Source organism: Lampetra fluviatilis, chromosome 24 (genome assembly GCF_964198595.1).
Source record: "Lampetra fluviatilis chromosome 24, kcLamFluv1.1, whole genome shotgun sequence".
NCBI classification, from domain to species: domain Eukaryota; kingdom Metazoa; phylum Chordata; class Hyperoartia; order Petromyzontiformes; family Petromyzontidae; genus Lampetra; species Lampetra fluviatilis.
In genome coordinates, this window is record NC_136298.1 from 13,524,144 (window position 1) to 13,538,645 (window position 14,502).

A 14,502-nucleotide genomic window follows, 5' to 3' on the forward strand; every position below is an offset into this window, starting at 1 on the left:
TTTAAAGCTTTCGTGACTGCAGGGATTCATCTTCTTGGTTCTTTCGGTAAAGTCACGTAGAAGGGAAATAATAAAATAATAAAAATAAAACATAATAAAAGAAACATTCTCACGTTTCGGCCACAACACAAGCAGCTTGGGACGCTGCCTCCCGACAGCTGTTTCTTCACCTGAGGACGGCTTTACCGAAAGAACCAAGAATATATTTTGCTTTCTCAATTAAATTGGACAGGCAAGGCTAAGTAGACAGGACGAATGATTAGCACGAGACTAAGAGATCACCAAAGGGATAATAAATACCCCCAAATACAACTGTCGGCAGTGGCAGAACACGCGTGCCAACAAGGACATTCAATTGATTTTGATAATGTTGAAGTTATGTGCAAAACTAGTGACTACTGGCGAAGACTAATGAGAGAATGGTCGAAATATACATGAATACAAATTATGTAATCGTTCGGATAACTAGAGGTTTAGTGCTGCTTGGAAGCGAATAATCAAATCGTAGATTGTTTAAATGCATGCCTATACAGGTCACCATACGTCAGTGGGGATTATCTGACAATAACAGGTGCTGCTATTTTAGTGCACACACATGACAGGAGGTACAAGAACAATGTGCATGTGTAGTGTAGTAACTTGTTGGGAGACGACCTTACGGGTAGCACACTCTTTATTAACACCAACTTATATTACACGGGTGGCTAACTGCAGCCTTAACCCACGGGGTTCCCTGGCTACACCCACACGGGCTCTCACGCCCCGTAGCTTCTCGGAACCCACCCGGCTGGGGTGTCCGTCTCGACTCTGGGTCCCACAGCCTCGTCCCACATGGACGTCAGACCACGGGTCCCACAGTCTCGCCTCCGAGCCACACAGGGTCCCGGCCCTTACAAGGACAGCGGGACTAGGGGTCTCAGGGCCCTACCTCTTCAACTCCGTCTTCGATCTTCAACTGGTTATCAACCCCCCGAGTGCTCCCGCGCGTCCCCCTTTATAGTCCTTCATGCGGACGTCGCTGAGAGCACCCACCCCAGTTGACCAATCACTGCGCGCTGCCCACGATCCTATTTCCCACCTTGTGTCAGCGTGCACAACCATGCACCCCGCGCCGCCCCGTGATCTATCACTGTCGGCGCGCGTCAACACCACCACTACACATGCATAATGTGCTTACCATATATGAGTAACCCAACCGGTGATGTATACCCATTGTGATGTATATGCGTTCATAAATCACCCCCTTCGCACGTGGAGGGCTCACAAGTGACGTAATCACACCTATCCCTCTATTTAAGTAACGAAACAGGAGGATTTCTCCACAAATCTGTCCGCCTGATGCTGCTGGTTGTAATTACTGGCGAAATGTGGTCCTCAGATGATGTTGTGGATCTGCTCTCCACAGAGCCGGCCCAGCCACTAAGCGACCCTTGCAATTGCAAAGGGCCCCGTGGCCAGCAGAGGGCCCCCTAGAGTCACTGCTAGCTAGTGGGTGAAAAAAATCATACATCAAAGGGGCCTCCAACCAAATTTTGCTTAGGGCCCCCAAAGGTCTAGGGCCGGTTCTGGCTCTCCAACACAAGTGTGTGCTGCTGCACTGGTGTTGAGAAGTGGCTTCAGGTCGGGGCTTGCGCCGAAGGTGTACTAAGGTTGTGGACACTTCCCCAGGGACAGGGCACTGCCCTTGGGCCCTTCCTCGGTGACCCTACGGCTCTGACTGTGCCCAGCCCGGCTCGCCCCGGGGCTTTCTCTCGACTGCTTGAGCTCTGCTCCTGGTTCCCTCTTCACCCTCCACGATTCCCCGCTTTCACAGTGACCCCACTCTCGTCCCGGGGTCCCCCCCAATTACCTAGACGAGACATGACGTCATCCCATCGCAAGGGGGCGCGTGACGTCACTTTTCAAACGTCATCGCACCGGAAAAGTGCGCGTGACGTCAAGTCCCGTACTACTCGACACTAGTAACAAATTCGCACGTTCTGTTTAGGTGACAAACATTACTAATTGTCTGTGTCGGGTGGTGGCGGGTTTTAACGAAACATTTATATATTTACGCGATCTGGGGCCGTCCATAAATGACGTCACACGATTTTGAACCCCCCCCCTCGTCACATGGCGTCACTAAAAGTCAGACCCCCCCTCAAATATGACGTCACAAAGCTCTGCCCCCCCCCAAAATAAAACATGCTTCAAATCGCTTTAAACTATTGTCATTGTAGTGCGTATTTAATGTGGCGATGCCCTCTGATGTTGTAGAATCATTTTTTTTATTAAAAAGTCTAATTAAGTAGAACGTGTTGTCTATACCTATTTAAAGTTGCGCATTTTGATGTGACGTCACATTTCTCAACCCCCCCCTCGTCACACATCGTCACAAATGTCTGAACCCCCCCCCTAGGTGCGTGACGTCATTTATGGACGACCCCTCTAACCCAAAACAAACCTTAATTATGCAGAATTGTAAGTCAAACTTTTGATAGCTTCTCTAATCTTATTTAAAATACGGTTGGGCCCAGTAGGCCGTGTGACTGATGGGATGCTTAACCAACGCTCATGTTAGAATGAGTTAAAATTAGCGACGTTTCGGGAAATGGCCCTGAAAGGTGCGAGAGAGTGACGTCACTCGCGAGGTTCCCTGGCTCCGCCTACCGGAGGGCGTGGGCGCTGCGCATGCGCAGTGACGGCAAGGAGCGGCGGGACGCGTCGCCATGGTGACGGCAGCCGCCATGGGGCAGGAGCGAGGGGAGAGCGGCGCTTGGGAGCAGCAGCTGAGGGCGGCCAAGAAGACGGCGCTTCTGGAGGGCGGTGAGGGGCAGGCAGGGGTGGTGAGGGGCAGGCAGGGGTGGTGAGGGGCAGGCAGGGGTGGTGAGGGGCAGGCAGGGGTGGTGAGGGGCAGCGGTGAGGGGCAGGCGGGTTGAGGGAACCGTTGTTGAGGTCGTTTGGGTGAGGGGCAAGTGAGTGACTTGGGGTTACTGTGACGTGGACACTTATCTTATATAGATTGTATATAACGCCTCAATACAAGGCGCTTAACAATTATAAAATTGTACATACGATGGTAGTGGTTAAAATCAAGTGGGGTTATGAAAAGTGGTGGTGTGGTCATGGCGACAGGAGGATAGGTGTAGGCAGTAGGGGTAGTGATGGGGGTTGGGGTAGTGATGGGGGTTTGGGTCAGCCTGGTCGTAGCTGGGGACGGGGGCAGGGAGTAAGTAGTAGGATGGGCAAGGGAGAGGAGGTGGGTTTCAATACGAGGGTGGCATTGCGGAGGGCTTTTGGTTGAATTGTGGTTGAGTCGTTCACTGGTTTCATGTCTGTCCAGGCAGGCGAAGGATCCACTACTCGTTTGAAGATGACCGCGAGATGATTGAGGAATACGATGTCATCACAGAGCTGCTGATGTGTATGGACTCGCATCACAATCTCAATATCATCATGATCCATCACCATGATCATCACCACCCCTTTTACACCCCAGCATCACCATCAACTTCCAACACCATGAAATTATTAATTTAGTCATTCTCATAATCACCATCACCTTTATCAACACCTAGGTTGAGGAGTGTCAAGTGACGTCACTTTGTGAGCCTGAAGACATAGACATATATCATTCATATATCACACGAACGACGCATTCACGCAAACACCCGATGCGCCGTTTTGAAGTTTTAAATGAAACATCTTTAAATTGTATTATGTTTTGTATTAGATAATTGTATTTCTTCCTTAAAAGCTTATATCATTTTACATCTGGAAGACTTCATTGAAAAGGACATTTCGTGTGAATTTTTTCTCGTCGTTAAGTAGATGGCCTTGCTGGGGGTTCGGTTCGTTGCGGACTTTCACCTGTTTGGGATTGCGGGATCGAGATAAGGCGACATAGAGCTGCTGGCCGTGCGAGAAGACCGCCGTCTGCAGATCGATTCCAACGTAATCGAATGTCTGTCCCTGCGCCTCCGTCTTTCATGCAGGGGGCGCGTAGGTTTGCGGCGCCCGCTACATAAAAACGACGGAAAGTGCAGCGTTCATCACAGATAGATAAAGTTGTGCGCTTATATAAGAGTATTATACTTAATCCAAAATATTTATTTTAATAAATCGAAATCAGAAATTGTGTCTGTATATCTGGGTGCGGAATTGCAGCAGTTAGCGAACTGTGCTATGAACCCGACGGCCGGATATCGATTCCCACTCATGGATAACATCAGTCGTGAATATCTGCACTGGTGTTGAATCCTCCCCTAGGTCGACTCAGCCTTTTTTTGCGATTTGCTTACCTTTCCTATGCTTTGTACTCATCGTTTTCGTATTGTTTGTGGTTGTAACTCTCTGACACACCCCTCCTGGACATCTTTGAAAAAGAGCTTCATAGGTCATCTGATTTATCCAGAATAAACAAAGATTCTGATTCTGTGTGCTGTGGGAGCCTTAATTGGTATTCGTCAACAGAACTTGCCCCAACAGTTTGTTGAAGTCTATACGTGGGATATTTTTTGTTTGTATGTATGTATGTGTGTCAATGTGCATCTGTTTGTATCTGTGTGTATATGTATCAGTGCGTAGGTGGCGTGTGCGCTCTATGCTCGGGGCGCCCCGGGCCTGGGAGACAGAGGTGGGGGAGCCCGGCCCATCGCCATCATCAGTCGACACGCTCAAGGAGAGCGCAGCCGCTGTGGGTCCCTCAGCTGACCCACATGACCCCCCATAACTTCACCTGCATCACGACCCATGTTCTGGCTTGTGTCTCTGCAGTCTACGCCGTGTGCATTCACCTCTCCGTGTTCCTGTGTCCCCATGCCCCCACACCCCCATGTTCCCCCGTGTTCCCATTACCCGTGTCTCCACATCATGTCTGTGTCCCTGTCGCCACACTATGTTCCCATGTCTCAGCCCGTGTGTGTTCGCGGGGAGACACGGGAGGAGCTATGGTGGCGTGTGAGGAATGTGCCCTATCCTCAACACGTGTTCTCCGTGTGTGTAGACAGCACCAACAATAACCTGGTGATCAGCACCTCCAACCACAAGTGAGTGTGTGGGGATCAGCAGGGGCTTAGCCACTAAACACTTTCCACTGGTTCCCCATGAAATCAAGGCTCCAGTACAACATTACTATCCTGTATACCACCAAGATCTTTTTAAGTTCTTTCCTCATACCTCTCCACCCTTCTCACTCCACTGACCACATAAAACCACCAAATTCTATGGAGCACGTATAATCTGCTCATCTTACCAAGTACCGGGACTATTCTAACTGAGCGGCGTTTCTCCTTCGCTGAACCAGCAGCCATCTGGAATGCTCTTCCCACTGCACATATGCAGCATCCAAGCACCATCCACCTTAAAGCAGCAGCAGCTCAAGGCTCACCTGTTCATGCTGCCATCTGTTCAGGCTATCACCTGTTCGGTCTCTCACCTATCTAGACTCGGCTGTCCAGGCTTTTACATGCCCAGGCTCTCACCTGATGAGGATGGCATATAAGGGACTTTGAGTCCTGGCTTTGCACCTCAAGAGTTCTCGATCTAATAATGCATCTTATTTGTGATAAATATGTGCACTATATATTGTTTATTATCATTGTAGGTTCCTTGACTCCCCCAATAATTTTAGATATGGCTAAGAAACACACAAAATGCTGTGGCCCTGGTCAGCACACACACATGACACTCTATACCCTGCGTCAGTTGCTGACCTCTGATGTGGGTAATATTGATGGTTGGATGGTGTTTATGGTGATGACGAAGATAGAGGTGATGGTGATTATTGTGTGGTTCACATTCACGATGGATGTGTAGTGTCTCGAAATTACACTGACACAGAGTAACAAGTCACCTGCTTACACTTTATTAATCCTCTAGCACCCGTTGTAGGCACTCCTATGACTGCCTTCCACTGTCACCACACACTGCTTCTCCTACTACCCGCTCTCATCTACTCCGCACCTCACCTACTCTCTCCTATCTCGCCACTGCCCTCTCCTACGCTGCCCCGTACCCACTCACCCGTCTGTCCCGGGCGGGGGTTTCAGCCAACACCGCCCGGCGACGGCGTGAGGGGCGAGGTCCCGCTGACGGCTCGAGCGGCAGCGGCGAGATGTCTTCTCTCTTGGTCCCCGAACAACTCAACTTTGCTCACGCACACTCCCACTTATATACCCCTCCTCATTCCGAGTCCTCACGTGCTCCCCACTTAAGCTGTCGCCTCCACGAGGCCTCTCGCACTCATTAATCCCTAATCATCGCCCCCATCTCCCGTCTCTCCGGCGCCAACCTCCTGCCCCCATGCGCACACCTGCTCGTCCTCAATTGCTCAACTGCGCGCACTGCGTACATCTCTACATATGTATTGTGGCGTTGGTGGTGTTTATGGTGGAAATAGTGTTGATGGTGGTAATAGTGTTGATGGTGATGATAGTGTTGATGGTGATGATGGTGGTACTTCTATTATGAATGGTGGTACTGTTAAGATTAATGTTGAAAGTGATGGTGTTGATGGGGGTGCAGGTACTATAAGCGACTCTCCATCCCAGATCTGGATCGCTTGGAGTTGCTACTAGACCCAGAGGCCGTGTCCTTCAGTCATAACAACCACACACTCATTGTGAAGGTGAACCACAACACTACAACACAACCAACAACATGTGCAACAACACACAATACTATATTAACACCATACCGCACTACACCAACACAGCACATATGTTTGTGTAGTGTCGTAGGTCTCTTCTTTCTTCTGCTCGAGGCTTGTGTGTGTGTGGCACACACACACACTCAGTCGGAGACAGGTAGTCGCAGGAGGCACTGTCCTTTTATTGTTGTGTTCACGCCACCAACTCCGGCCCCCCCTCTCTCACGACCAAGCTGCCGCATGACCCGGCCCAGACACGACCCTGTCCACGTTGCACCAACGCCGTCGACCGAGACAGCCAACTACTCTCCGGCTGCGCAATGATCGGGCGAAGGCGGCGACAACGTCAGCGACGACGAGACCACTCCCAGAACCGGCAGCCTGGAGCTCTCGTTCTCCGCTGCTTTTATTCCCCTCGGCGCGGCTTGGCTCCGTCCTAGCCGCGCCTCCCTTCTCGAACCCGCCAGAGGGTCCCAGGGGTTTCCCCACGAGGTCTACCATGACCCTTGCCCCAGTTCCTCCGCCTTGCCGACACATACACCCGTGTAAATGCTCAACGGCGTGTGCGCTAAGTGTCTACCTGCAGTTGCAGCTGCTGTACAACAGTCAGCGCTATGTCACTGCGTATATATCTATGTAGAACTTCTTTCGCACCATATGTTGCCAACCGTGCAAATCGGAGGTACGGGCACTCACATGACACCACTCTGCTTCTTTCCTCAGTACCAAAAGCCAGCTCGGCTGCTGGATCACGAGAAACGTGTGCGGAGAGAGATCTGCACCCTGAGCTCTGAGGGGAACACTGAGGACAAGCCGCAGTGCAACACACAGTGATGTCTCACCACAGAGTAGCACACAGTGCAACACACAGTATAATAATTTCATTTTATATTGCGTCAATTATCCCAACAGCATCCTAAAATGCTGTACAATTATACATAAATACCAATCCCATATATGCGGTTAGCTACACACAGCGCGAAAGAAGCCAACACATACTAAGCAAATGAAAACCCTACTACTAAGCAAAAGCAAAAATAAAAAAAATTAAGAAATGGCACCAAAACAAAAAGTACAAACACCAAAAGCTATCACAATTCATAAATAATACAGCGATGTCTCACGACAGTGCAGTCAACACTAGACAGACAAAAACCCCCGGTATAGCCTTAACAGACGAGACAAGTGTTGTTGGCAAGCACAGACGAAGGCCGGCACGGCACACGAGGTGGTGGGTGGCCAGTACCATGCCCACCTTTGTCTACTCAGTGGCAATGTTTACACACCGCACCAGGTAGTCATTTGAGGCTGAGTCGACCCAGGGGATGTCCAGACCAGTTCAGATAATCGTGATTGGTGTTTATCGCGAGTGGGAATTGAACCTCGGTTGCTGGGTTCATAGCGCAACGCGTTAACCGCTACACTACTGCTCCCCACACAGTGTAATACATAGTGACGTCTCACCAGTGCGACAATGCTATACACTGCAACACACAGTGCCATCTCACCACAGTGCAACGGTGGGAACTGTACCGTGAATTCCAATAAAGAAAATCTACCTCTCACTGCAGAATCAGAATCTTTCTTTATCCTAGAGGAATGTGATGAGCTTTTAAGCAATTTTTCCCAAGCCTTGTGTTACACGTCAAACCACTTCCATCTGACCGTTGGGGCAGTGATATGGCCCAGAAGTAGATTATTTGCCACTTGTTGCAGACATTTAGAGTTCAAATCCGACAGGCTGCTCGAGTTAATGATATTAATACTATATACACAGTATATTCAGAATGATTTATCTAGCAAAGCCATGCTTTATCAGAGCATATTTGTTTGCATGTTCACCACAAGTACGTGTGGTTAATGTAGACTTTATTCCTTGCAAAATGTTTCTATTTGGTGTTCGGACATCTTAACACCTGTTTTATTGCCCACGCTTCTGCGCTCTTGTGCAAAGTGGGGGGAGGATTATTAAGTCCACGTACATTATGCATGCAGTAACCCCCCCCCCCCACACTGTTTAAATAATGTAAGGTCTTTATTTATGTCGATGGCTGTGACGTAGTCGGGGAACGGGCTCCGCACGATGACGTCACGGGTATCGGAGCGCGTGACGACGGCGTGGGGAGCGCGGAAGTTGTCCCCTGGGATGGAGTCGCGGTGCGCGCCGCCGCCGCCGCTGCTTCTGCTGCCGCTGCTGCTTCTGCTGCTGCGCGCGGCGGGGGGAGAGGAACGCGGCGCCGCGTGCCCGTGCCCGGTGCAGACTCTGTGCCTCCCGCCGTCACTCACTCCGGCCTATGAGGCGAGTGCGCCCGCGGGGTGGCTGGTGGCTTTGTCGGATTGACGATGAACTTGAATGGTGACTGCACCTGGCGCCTCGATTCAGGTGCACACGACCACACGTGGGCAGAGAGACTACACTCTTCCACACGTGGGCAGGTCGCTTGATGGGTGATTTCGGCGGGTGTCAGATTTTTTGCAAATGTGATTTGTAACTTTGATCATTACCCGTGCATCGATCCATCTTATTGAGGGACTGTGTGTTGTTTTGGAGTGGTCTGGGACTGTTTGTTGTCTGGCTGCCTGGCCCGAGATTGCATTTAGTGTTGAAAAATCGTCAAGAATGTATGTACTATGCAATTTATACTTATACGCCTTATTCATATTTATTTTAGTGACTTGCTTACGTTTTCTCTACTTTGTACTCTTATCGTTATTTGTATTGTTTGTTGTAACTTTCGTACCAGCCCCAAGTGGACATCTATGGAAAAGCGCATCATGGCTCATCGGATTCCTCCAGTCTAAATAAAGATTGATTAGTCCGGCCCAGAGGATTTTGGGCGATAAGATCGACTTGCCCTCCGTATTTGCAGGTTAAACATGTTAGTACATTTTGGTTGCTGGGGATGAGGCTAACGCTGTATTTTACAGGTGTACGTGTTCCATGTTGGAGGTAAAGATTGGATGTTTTATGACTGGACTAAAGTCACAACGGTGGCCATCTTCAGCGGGTTTGATGCAGAGCTCATGTGCTACGCTCACTCAAAGGGGGCTCGCGTTGTTTTAAAAGGTAACATCTCAAAGAGCAAGAAATAGAGCACTCATTGGCTTGATAATAAAGCAAAGTCATAAAACACTGCAAGCCCCTAAATATATGTCAGTTTAATCAATTCTGCACAACTACACTATTTACTATGTATACACTTTCACGAAACACTGACTTGATACCATTGTATGAAACCTCCTGCTGCCACCCTGCTGCCACTCACACCGCGGATACCACCCTCGCTGGGCCGAGCCAGGCGATCACTTTCTCCCGCTTTCTTGGGTTACATTTCCTACGCTTTCCTGCACTGTTCCAAAACCTTTACGAGTGCCCTCTCGGCTGCTCCAATACAGACTTTTAGCCGCTTCTGGTGTTTCTGAAGTCTTCAACTCAATCCTGTGCCCACTCCCCAGTACCGAAACGTTCCCACCGATCCACAAATATTCACATTTGCATATCCTGCGGGGTGTCTACAAACGCCTGCTGGTCTCCATCTCTTGGTCTATTGGTTCCCCTAGAATGTATGTACTGTATGTTGAACTTCTTTCACACCGTAAGTAGCCAATAACTGTTTCCTTCATTTTGAATCCTAGACGCTTAACAAAACTCCTCACTCGCACACCGCAGCACTCCATAGCCCATTCACCCTTTACCCGACATGAAATTTGCTGCGGAACCTCCTCCCCACAACAGCACCACGCACTAACACCGCAGAATGACAGCTGCACCATCAGCCCCTCAACCACATCACCCATCCTCAACATCCAACCCTCGAACTCGGTCACAACGTTTGTATACTGCACATATAATTGTGTGGACACTCGTATAGGAGGTGTTTCATCTCACGGGATTTTTACATACGAAATATTTTAACTGAAAGAATGTGCATGTGAGTTGTAAGTTTTTAGATGAGCGTATGTAACGCTGCTGCCTGTGCCTGCAGGGGATGTGGACGTGCAGAGTGTGGTGGAACCCGCGGCGAGGGCTCGCTGGGTGCAGCAACAGGTGGTGCTCGCACAGAGCCACTTCATGGATGGGATAAACTTGGACATCGAGGCGGCGGTGGGGAACTCGAGCGCGGCGCGCGCAGCCCTCACGGCGCTGGCGCGTGAGACCACCGCCGCCTTCCACTCGCAAATCCCCGGCTCGCAGGTTCGCCGCCACCACCCCTGGGCCCCGAGTCACAAACGCCGTTCGCCTTGCCGGGGGTTTGAATTGGGGCTGTAGCAATTTTTGAAGGCGGTGATTCAATACCTCTCACAATTCAGGGACGGTATTCAATTCAAGAATCGATCCTTGTTTTAACACGATCCTTTGATCCTCATAACTGTTTAATCTCAACGACACTGATCAACTTTCATACTGAAGGTCAGAACTACACGAAGACAAATATCTCCCATATAGCCTTATCAGACTGTTGGGGCAAGTGCTGTTCATGAAAATCACCTTTGAAGGCTGGCACGGCACACGAGGGGGTGGGTGGCCAACACCTCGCCCGGCCACTTTTGTCTCCCGAGTGGCAATGTTTGCACACAGCACCAGGTACTCATTTGAGGCTGAGTTGACCTAGGGAAGGCCCAGGACTGGTTCAGATAACCGTTACTGGTGTTGGCTATAAGAGGGAATCAAACTCGGGTTGCCAAGTTTGTAGCTACACTACTGCTCCCAACACCTGCACTCACCCACGCACTCAACCATACTGCAGGTCAAAACACCTCTCTCTCTCTCACATGAAAGGTATATTTTCATAGCCACGTGGTAGTTTTATGCCAAAATTATTTTCATTAACCCTCCACCACCTGACAAGATTGTCACGTTTACACAGATTTATATATGCTAATTTATTGAATACTGTACATTATTTCCAATCAAGCTCCTCACCGGAACTTGATATTTTGTTTTGCATTTGTGTGTGGTTAAAGGTGACATTTGATGTTGCTTGGTCTCCTGACTGCATCGATGGACGTTGCTATGATTACCCAGCCATCGCAGAAGCTGTGGATTTCCTCTTTGTGATGTCCTACGACATGCAGAGTCAGATCTGGGAAGATTGCATAGCTATGGCTAATGCACCATATGTTAAAACTGTGCAAGGTGAGATGCACCAATGTTTGACAATGCAACATACTTGCATCATAGTGCATAATATAAGAAAATAATCAAAAATACACCTTCCCATACCTGTTTCTCCACATAAAATGTTATACATCCCATCAGCCACATGACCCTCTGAGAGTGCATAATTCTAGCAGCATAATACTGTACAAGCAAACTCTGGTCCAGTTTCTACATTGAGTGTCTCAACAGCAGTCAGGCTAGCTTGAACCAATGTCGATGAATTTCCAGATGTTTATAGGCATAACACACAAAGTGCTTGCCACAAATGAACCACAATACCTTGCTGATCTCGTCAAGGTCATGAACCATCACAAACTCCGGTCATCCTCACAACGGCTTTTGGATAATCATCAAACAAAGACGGTCACTGCATCGCACACTTTCAGATGCGCTTCTGCGGCCATCTGGAACTCTTGTCTCATATTAGGAAGCAGCTGGAGCTATGCACTTTTATATCTAAATTGAAAACTAATTTCTTTAGAACTGCATTTTGTGTTTAGTTTGTTGTCCTTCCCCCATGCCTCCAATTAGCACAGTTGGCTACATTCAGTGGGAGAAATAAGTTAAACATACATAGAGACATGGGCTCTAGCTCGACAAGATGTGTAAACAATACTTTTATTTTCTACATGGAGGAACAGATCTGTGAGTGAAGGAGGCATCTTGTCTATCAAGCGTGTATTGTCACGTGAGTGGTGTTTGCTGGTTGTTGAGTTGAATTACCCACATCGTTTGTTTTGTTTGTTTAGGCTATGAGAAATACATTTATCTTGGCATCGCGCCTGCGAAGCTTGTGATGGGCATTCCCTGGTATGGTTACGACTACCCCTGCCTGAACCTGTCCGAGGTAACAGCAGCTGCAGATGAGATGAAAATAATGCGTTGATGTTGTCCAGCAGAGCCTCGCTTAGTGTACATATTCATGTTGTTAACCAATAACGGGTAAACCGATAACCATTTGCACAATTCAGTTACCGTTTCAGAAAAGCAGGCACCGGTAACCCGTTTTGCGTGGAATGTAATGGATGTATGTATGTATGTTGAACTTCTTTTGCACCGTATGTAGCCGACCGTGTTGATTGGAAGTGCAGATCATGCACTGATTGGCACGTTTGAACACACAAATGGCATGGCGTCCCATGTCACGCGTGATAATAGTTAAAACATTATTTCTGATTAAGATCACGAAAGCTTTAAGTCAAGATTTAATAGTTAAAATGTAGAGGTACAGCTCTAATCGCTCACTCATGCCACTGGTAGCGCAAGGGCCTCCACAAGAGGTAACTCGAGAGGGTACTCTTCCACACTGACAAGACTTGTTGTAAGATGTAATAACCCACACTTTACCCCACCAAAAGGTTGACACTGAGCTGCTCTATCTCAAATGTGATAGCATTATTTGTCTATGTTCCCAGCATGCAGTCTGCTCCATTCCCAAGGTGCCATTCCGTGGGGCGCCATGTAGTGATGCAGCGGGAAAACAAATCGCGTATAAACGCATCGTGAGGATGCTTAATGAGTCGCACACGGTGCCACAGTGGGACGACAAACAGAAAGCTCCATACTTCACATATAAGGTATTGTAACGCCTGGAAAGTTATGCGATCTGTTAAAAAAACCTCATGCCGTGTTTTGCTGTGGTGAGTTTTTTTATTGCTATTTACCGGGACTGAATGGTTGTCAATTACTGTGGTAGTTGTGCTTTGGGGTAGGATTTTTATGTTTTAAAGGTTTTCTAGAAAAAATAAACAAGGCCAAAAAATCATGTATCCACGTGGATTCTGCAGTGCTTTCCCACGCACACCAGCAGCTGCTGAATGAGGGAACAATAAGTAGCTGCAGTCTACAATGGCAGTAGTTCAGTTCATTGAAACCTTATTTGACGTCAGCTTCGCCTGATATACTTCAGGCTTTTTCAGGCTCAGTGGAGCTTGGTGTTGATGGGCAGCTTGTGTGTGATCCTGATATATACAACCGCCTTTGCAATTTGCGTTATTTTTCCCCACAGAATCGCAAAGGTGCAATCCACCAGCTGTGGTACGACGATCCCAAGAGCCTCGCAATCAAGGCCGCTTACGGGAGGTCACGTGGGCTCCGTGGCATTGGAATGTGGAATGGAGACCTCCTCGACTACTCCCAAGATCCATTATGTCAAAATCAAACGCAGGAAATGTGGGCAGTATTGTAAAATAAGCTGAGGTGAACACGATCATGGGAAGTTTTAGCTGCTTCTCAACGAGCCTATCATCAGCCAATGCCTATCATCACGACGATGTTCACCATTACTAACCTCACCATCAATATCATTGCTGGGGCCTAGTCGGGTTCCTGCAATCACAATACGTAACAATTCTTACATTGCATATGACTATCACAATATCAATCCCAATAATGTTATTGTATTGCATTTTGTTGGATTGTTTTGTATGTTGCTGTACTTCTAGAAGGAATAAATATAAGTTAAAAGTTATGCATTCGCAGTTGACTCAACATAACACTGCCATAAATATTCTAAATGGAATTTATTACAGTCCATAGATATCCCTTACAATGCACATTGGTGTGAGTAAATTGTCATTGACTAGAAAACTTTCACAATGAGCAATAGCCAAAATAATGAGCAAGAACCAAAATTTCGATTTAAAGCTTTCGTGACTGCAGGGATGAACTCATTCAGATGCTGTCTTTCTGACAGACCTGTTCATCACCTGAG

The 14,502-nt window shown here is 48.3% G+C and overlaps 2 protein-coding genes across 3 annotated transcripts; both read left to right on the top strand.

The window, feature by feature from the left end:
* Positions 1-2,676: 2,676 nt before the first annotated feature.
* DPCD (deleted in primary ciliary dyskinesia homolog (mouse)) lies at positions 2,677-8,181 on the top strand. The gene is made up of 6 exons (XM_078867823.1): positions 2,677-2,805; positions 3,323-3,403; positions 4,560-4,675; positions 4,894-5,027; positions 6,505-6,607; positions 7,352-8,181. The coding sequence occupies exons 1-6, from the start codon at positions 2,709-2,711 to the stop codon at positions 7,460-7,462; spliced, it is 642 nt and encodes a 213-aa protein (XP_078723949.1). The 5' UTR covers positions 2,677-2,708; the 3' UTR covers positions 7,463-8,181.
* A 544-nt stretch (positions 8,182-8,725) lies between these two features.
* Positions 8,726-14,253, top strand: CTBS (chitobiase). 2 transcript variants are annotated; one of them, XM_078867891.1, is made up of 7 exons: positions 8,726-8,927; positions 9,557-9,695; positions 10,615-10,823; positions 11,594-11,765; positions 12,539-12,636; positions 13,205-13,366; positions 13,798-14,253. In XM_078867891.1, the coding sequence occupies exons 1-7, from the start codon at positions 8,775-8,777 to the stop codon at positions 13,975-13,977; spliced, it is 1,113 nt and encodes a 370-aa protein (XP_078724017.1). In that variant the 5' UTR covers positions 8,726-8,774; the 3' UTR covers positions 13,978-14,253. The 2 variants fall into 2 exon arrangements, with proteins under 2 accessions (XP_078724017.1, XP_078724018.1); XM_078867892.1 differs by having other exon boundaries at positions 8,877-9,011.
* Positions 14,254-14,502: the final 249 nt, after the last annotated feature.